General features: G+C 31.0%; 1 protein-coding gene across 1 annotated transcript; it reads right to left on the reverse strand.

Annotated features, from left to right (window-relative positions):
• Nucleotides 1–4,513: 4,513 nt before the first annotated feature.
• On the reverse strand, nt 4,514–6,953 carry LOC135950847 (neprilysin-1-like). The gene has a single exon (XM_065500372.1). It carries the CDS (start codon nt 6,829–6,831, stop codon nt 4,786–4,788), a length of 2,046 nt encoding a protein of 681 aa, XP_065356444.1. The 5' UTR covers nt 6,832–6,953; the 3' UTR covers nt 4,514–4,785.
• Nucleotides 6,954–7,895: the final 942 nt, after the last annotated feature.

A 7,895-nucleotide genomic window follows, 5' to 3' on the forward strand; every position in this document is an offset into this window, starting at 1 on the left:
CTTGCACTGGCCTTTAAAATATCTATAATAAGGTGGACCTTCATATGAAAAAAAAAAATATTTACAAAAGTTTGAGCTCGATATGTTAAAAATTGGCGTGCCGCACGTTGGTTAAAGTTCGTGACAACATTTACAAGGGGAAAATGCTAGTTTTTCAGTTTTTGTAAAAATGTTGCCATTAAATAATTACTTTTGCAATTTAAAATAAAAGAATCGAAATGTGTACTTAATTGTCGTTCTAATAAGATATAAAAGACAAAAATTGCTTAAAAAATTATAAAGTTACTAAAAAAACCCCAGACCATTAACGTATCTCAGGCCACTAGAACAAGAAATGTAGGAACAAAATTAACATATTTTGAGATATATTAAAATAAAAGCTTATTTTTACATATAATATATCCATATTTACTTGTATATTCCCAGGTATGACCAAAAAAATTTAATTTTTTAATGGCAGTTTCAAAACTCCATTTTAAAATTTTAGAATTTTTTGATCTTCACATGGGATTTATTGACAACATAATAGGGAATAAAAATGTGAAAATGTATGTCAATATCTCCTATAGTTTTCCGTATCTGTGATTTCAATTTAGCGATTGTCGAGAAAAACTAACTTTTTGGCCATATTTTGGCGAATGAGCTGAATTTTCTTACTATTATAAATTTTATGTAAAACCTATTCAGAATATTATAGTCCAGATAATTTAAGTATAGTCTGACAGTTTTACTAAAATTGGAAAACAATAACTTTAAATCGCGAATGTCAAAACTCAAAATTTTCAATATTTGGAATTTCTAATATAATAATAAGGATAGCGAAATGTTATTTATTTTTGGGCCGATTTTGATGAAACTCAAGAAAAATATAACATGAAGTCTAGTATTTAAAATAACGACACAAAAATGGAAATTAAACCTTAATGGCACTTGGCACTTAACCCCAACCGATTTACCTAAAAAATGTTCAGGATGATTTTTTTTACCAATGTTAACCAAACTTAAGGGCCACCCTTTTGTATACCCTCCACCACCAAAAGTGTTGAATAATGGTATATATATGTAAGTTAACTTACGTCGCTGCAAAGGTATTTGAAATATCTATCATTAGATATCCATATTGTCTATATTAATGACTTAGTAATCCAGATATAGATCAATAGGGTCGAAAATCGAGGTAAGTTAATTTCAACATACAGATGGCTATATCGACGCCGATATCTATAACGATCTAGAATATATATTCTTGGAGGGGTTGCAAATTTAAAAATTTAGGGAAATTAGGGAAGCAAGAATCGCAGATCCTTTCTACTTATACTTTGCTCCTGATTAACAAAGCATAAGTAGACGATGCATGAGATAAATTATTATACGGAGAGCCCAAGTATTTATCTCGTCGTGTTGTACTCATTCGCTAGTCGTAGCCAATAAGTTGTAATTAGCCAATGAGAGCTGAATAATTTATCTATTTGGATTGCATTCATAATAGTCGTTAGGTGACTGAGAGTCAAAGCATTTAACTCGTCGCATTGAACTCATTAGCTAGCGTATCTCGTGGAATATTCTATTGGAAGTTTCGCCCATTTACAAGCTTAAGTATACTCGGGATGGAAACAAAAACAGCATCACAAACTATTTGGACACATTTTTTATACCCTCCACCACCATAAGTGGTGAATGAGGGTATATATAAGTTTGTCATTCCGTGTGTAACATTGAGAAATATTCATCTGAGACCCAACAAAGTATATATATTATTGATCCTTATGAAATTCTAAGTCGATTGAGCCATGTCCGTCTGTCTGTCCATCTGTCTGTATGTGTAAAACACGCTCACGTCCAAAATAGGCAAACAAAATTGGTAGACCTGCAAAAAAAATGTTTATTGTTCTCCTAAGTTTGGTATTGAAAATCAGCAATATCGGTTCAGTGGAACCAGAGTTATGAAACAAAATGTGACACAACCAAAAAAAAACTTGATAATTTTAACATAGTTTTTGTTATTTGTGCAAATATATTGCAGATAATACCATAAAATTTTACGCAAGTTATTTTTATGTTAAAAGGACTAACTGTGGCAAAAATTATAAGAATCGGTCCACGATTTCTCCTAGCCCCCATACAAATTTCTTCCCGAAATATTGTTATATGGTCTGTAAATGCCTACAAAATTGCAGTATCCACCAGTATCGACACAAAATTCAGGAAAAATAAGTTTCGTGCTTAAAAAAATCACAACACTAAATTTTTTGTGGATCGGTCCATATTTGACCATAGCCCCCATATAAAGTTCACTTCCGAAAATCACTTAAATAGGCATAAATTTCTTATAAATAGCGCTATTAAGTTGAAATTCGTCATATATAGTCCCCATATATACCAAAATCGCTGTACCCAATTGGTTATAGCTCCCATATAAGGACCACTTCCCAAAAACACAATAACCTACATAAATATCTAAAAAATATCAATATCAAAACAAAATTTTACACAGATCCGTAATTTATATTTAGAAATCATACTACTGTATTTTGTGAATATTGGTTCAAATTTGGCCATAGCTCTCATATAAGGTCCACTTCCGAAAATCAGTTAAGTACTCATATATCTCCTATAAATACCTTTATTATGCTAAAATTCGACAAAAATAATACTCATATACATAGAAATCACTGTACTAAATTTTATACAGATTGGGCTATAATTGGTCATAGCTCCCCTATAAGGACCATTCCGAAAAAAATATTAACCTAAAAAATATTTAAAACATATCGATATCAAAATGATATTACGCACAGATCAGCAATTTTTATCCAATAATCATACTTCTGGATTTTGTGACTATAGGTCCATATTTAACCATAGCCCCCATATAAGGTCCACTCCCGAAAATCACTAAAATCCTCATAAATTTCTTACAAATATAGTTATCAGGTTGAAATTCGAAACAAATTTATTCAATATATACAAAAATCGATGTACCAAATTTTATGATGATAGGCCCATAATTGTTCATAGCCTCCATATAAGAACCACTTTAACCTTCACAAATATCCAAAAAAAATTAGTACTGATCCAAAATTTGACACTGATCAGTAATTTGTATCCAAGTATCGTACTACAAGATTTTTTAAATATTGGTATATAATTCGGGATAGCTCCCATACAAGGTCCCTCAAATACATAGGACCATAATAGGTCATAGAATCCATATATTGAACCAAAATAGTACACAGAATCATAATACTGAATTTTGTGAATATCGGTACATAATTGTCCACAGCTCCCATATAATTACATAAATATCACTTTAAAATATTTTATGACAATCTAATCATAATATGTCATAGCTCCCATATAAGTCCCACAACCAAATATTTTTTGAAATTTATCTAAATATATTTGTATACCCTTTTTATATCCTTCACCTTCGTGAGAAGGGTATATACATATAAGTTTGTCATTCCGTTTGTAATTTCTACATTTTTCATTTCCGACCCTATAAAGTATATATATTCTGGATCCTTATAGATAGCGGAGTCGATTAAGCCATGTCCGTCTGTCTGTCTGTTGAAATCAATTTTCTGAAGACCCCAGATATCTTCGGGATCCAAATCTTCAATAATTCTGTCAGACATGCTTTCGAGAAGTTTGCTATTTAAAATCAGCAAAATCGGTCCATAAATAACGGAGATATGAGCAAAAAACCGGAACAACCTCGATTTTTGACCTATTTTTGATCTATATCTGGATTACTAAGTCATTTATATAGCCAATATGGATATGTAATGATAGATATTTCAAAGTCCATTGCAACGATGTAGATAAGGTTATAGTAAGTTGGACCTACAATGGGTCAAAATCGGGAAAAATACTTTTTAACCCGAATGATTTTTTTCATCAAAAAATTTTTTTTGTCATACATTTTTTTTGCAAAAAAAAAATTTTTTTAAAAAAATTTGGAAAAAACTTTATTTAAAAAAAATTTAAAAACAATTTCAAAAAAAAAATTTTTGAAAAACAATTAAAAAAAATTAAATTTTGTTTACCTAAAAATTTATTTTAAAGTATAATTTGGTGAAGGGTATATAAGATTCGGCACAGCCGAATATATCTCTCTTACTTGTTTATACTCTGTTTCTTCAGTTGAGGTTAAAATGGAAAATTGTTGATCCAAACGTATTAACTAATTATTAAGTATATGAATTGTTAAATTTCATACGTTCTAATTGGAATTTCAATTATAAGTTGCTGAAGTAGATACAATTTTTTGTACATTTGAAATAAAATATCGTCTGCGTAAACTAGTCTTTCTAACAATTGTTATATTATTTCAGTTGTTATACCATTATATTTAGGTGGAGGGTATTTAAGATTCGGCACGGCCGAATATAGTACTCTTACTTGTTATAACTTCAAATGAAAAAATTTTGTATAGAAATATTTTTCACTTTTGTCTATGGAACAGACAATTGTAGGACGCACAACTATGAATTAAAGAAGAAGTATGATGTTATTTTTTTCATATGTTTCTAAATATTTTTATTTTTTATATTTTCTGCTTATATCTTAGACTTAATACTACTTAATTTAAATAAATATAAATTAATTTATCAACTAAAATACCATACATTTGCTTATTGTTTAATTTATAAGTAAATTAATTTTATAAGTACAAGTTTTCGTTAAAAAAAATTATAACATAAAAGTACTTTAGTAAGTACATTTGTTAATTAAAAAAATACAAAATTAGTTTTTTATAATAAACCTTAAAATAATGAAGCTTTACCACAATTTACATTTTTCCACCGGATTCATGGGACTGCCCAAGGGACACTGAAATACTTCGGCAAATTCGGGCATATGAGACAGAGTGTAGTTAAGCCTTAAACTATCCAAATCATGAGAATTATCTGCCAAAGAAAAAATGTCCTTTGAAGATGAACCACAAAAGAATTGAGCGAATTGCAGGAAAAACAATTTGCCATTGTGTTTGAGAAAGAGAGGATCCTTGATAAAGGTTTTCAAGGCCAAATGAGTGCCACTGATATCAGCTATGCGCTCTGTTAAATATTTGGTGGGCTCTTTACTGAGACAGGCTATATTATGCTGGAAGTTTTTGTTATTAATAATGGCCAGTGACTCTAGCTCATTGTAATTGCCGGCAAAATCATTTTCCAGGAATTTTGAGTCAAAAGCATGTATCAGCTCATGACCCAAAGTATTGGCCAAATCACCAAATATCAATGAGGGCCAGAAACGATGATCATAAAACGGCAATTGCAAATAGGCAAAGGGTAAGATAATAAAATTGGCGGTACTAAAATAGTAGGGGGTAGAGTCCAGATTATCTAGGAAATTGGGCATGTGCAGATTAAAAGTAAACCAAAAATCTTCAAATTTGGAAGCAGAAGCCAACAAACGCTGGCGTTGAAAGTAATGCTTCAAAGCCATTAAATGATTAGTATAGAAATTATGGGTAACATTAAGATCTGCTATAAATTCGGCATAGAAATGGGCAGAAGCATTTTTGGGTAAATTGCCGATGTTTAATTCTAAATACTTAAGTTTTTTCTTTAAATACTGTATGCTTTCGGAAGAGAGTTGCATTTCATTGGTGTCCAATATAAGAGAGAATTGCTCTTTCAGCTGGTTATAGACCTGGTATATAACATTGTCACTTTGAGGCCGATAATGGCCATAATAAACTTTCTCATAGAGATAATTCATGGGCAAAGGAAAATGCTTGCGCATATGACGTAGGCAGGAAGAGCGCTCTGAACCCTTGTCTATGATGTTGTGATTGGAAGATTGTAAATAATTGATGAAGCGTGTTAGAGAATATAAAAATAAAGTCTTTTGCGAGCTATGATCTAAATAGGTTTTGATCTTATCTAAATTATGCAAATCATTTACAAATATTTGATCTTTTTGTTCTAAAGGAAAATCGGCCAATAAATATTCCCAGTTGATCGAGGAATTGCTAAGTAATAACTCTTCATATGTAAGCCATTGTGTTAAATCACATTCATTGTTCTCATCAACGATGGCATTGAGACAGGAAGTTTTCAGAATATTCTCCAAATCCAATTCCAAGTTTTTAAAATCATTTTCCAGTTTTGCAAAAGAATCATTGGTGTAGATTTTCAAAATTTCATATAAATCCAAAGAGAATTCTACTCTCTCCATGAGATTGTGGGGATCTATGCTGAGCATAAAACGTGAGGCATTGAAGCGTTCAATTTGCAGAGAAATAAAGAATCTGCTATTGGAGAATAAATTAAGCTCTCTTAAGGTTTGCAGCCAATTGCTGTGCTGGCTCCATTGCAGATAACCCAAGTCTCTCAGAGTATTAATGTATTGGCGCCAGGAGGCCTTCTCCGATCTCTCACTTTGCAGACACACCTCTAAGTATTGGTGCATTTTATGCATTATCAAATCGCCTCTCAATAAATTATGTGCAGACTCCGAATGTTGGCGAAATATTTGCTTAAATTTATCATTCAATTGTTGCTCTCCCATGGCCATAACAGTGTGTTGCTGGGGATGTTGCTGCTGCCAGTTGCTGCAGGCATAGGCATGGAAATCCTCACAGGGGTTAATAGCACGATTCATGTGTGTGGCAATATGTTGCAAGTGCTTAACATTCACGTGCTCCTCGCAGTCATGGCTAAGGCAGGTTTTATTCAAGTGCTCCCAATAGGCGAGTTCATTGCCGGTTACTGTATTAGCAGCGGCTGCTATCAGTGCTGCTGGTTTAGTGGGTTTGGCCGCCGCTATGTTTAAACACAGTAAAGTTGTGGCAAATGTTATCAGTTGTCTACCCAGCATAATGCTTTTTTGTTTATAAATTTAATAAAAATTCACTTTTGTTTTGTTTCTTTTATTTCTGTTTTCAAACTTTAAGTTCTCTGTGTATTTTTAGTTAATTGCCAAATTTTTTGTTTTGCCAAAAGCATGTCCAAAATCTTTTCAATTCAAATTCACTTTTATTTTTTTCTTTAAATAAAATTTTGTTTATTAAACATTTATTTATTTTTTATAATTATTTTATTATTTATTTCCGTTTTATGTCTTGTAGCTTTCGCTGCTCAACCGCGACTGTTACACATTTCATTCACTAAAGTTTTCAATTTGATTTCTTACTCAGCTTCAAGCTGAGCTTTGATTTCCTTTCTTATCGTAAACTTTGTGAAATACGTCGTTTCAGCTTTTTATTTTATTTTTTGCAAGCAATGATAATTTTAAAACAAAATCTTATCATTTAATACGTGCTACACAATTCATAAAATTTGGTTTTAAAGACACTGTAAAAATTTAGTAGAAATATGGAAAATTTAAAAAGAATTATTTTTTTATATTACTCCCGATAAAATCGTGATAAAAATATTTGGTTTGAGACTAATGATACAGACTTTCTAGAACTCTTAATTTTTTTTTAAAAAATCTTATAAGGACTAGGGACAGATGCTGCGCGATTTACGCCTCTTATTTATCTTATCCAACATTTTGGAAAATCCTATTTTTCTTATACAAAATTCTGAATATCCTTTAAGTCCTAATACAACTTTTGTTTACCCTTCTCTTTAATCCTATTCAAAATTTTTAAAGTTCTAGTTTTTTTGAAAAACAAAACATTTGAATATCATTTCTATACTATTCACTTTCTTTACTCTTTATTTCCTTAAAATGCATAAATTTGTGTCTCTTTAACATATTTAAATCTCCCAACTTCGGATCTGCCTCCAAATTGTATGCCTTTCATATCACTTATATTTTAGGGTCATCACTTGCTCACCATAGTTTATCTCTTACGAATAACGTATGACAATTATCTTTCTCTCTATAAATGGAACAAGTGACGTTGTGCCAATACAAAGATCTTTTTTATGTTT

The sequence above is a fragment of the Calliphora vicina genome, chromosome 2, assembly GCF_958450345.1.
Source record: "Calliphora vicina chromosome 2, idCalVici1.1, whole genome shotgun sequence".
NCBI classification, from domain to species: Eukaryota; Metazoa; Arthropoda; class Insecta; order Diptera; family Calliphoridae; genus Calliphora; species Calliphora vicina.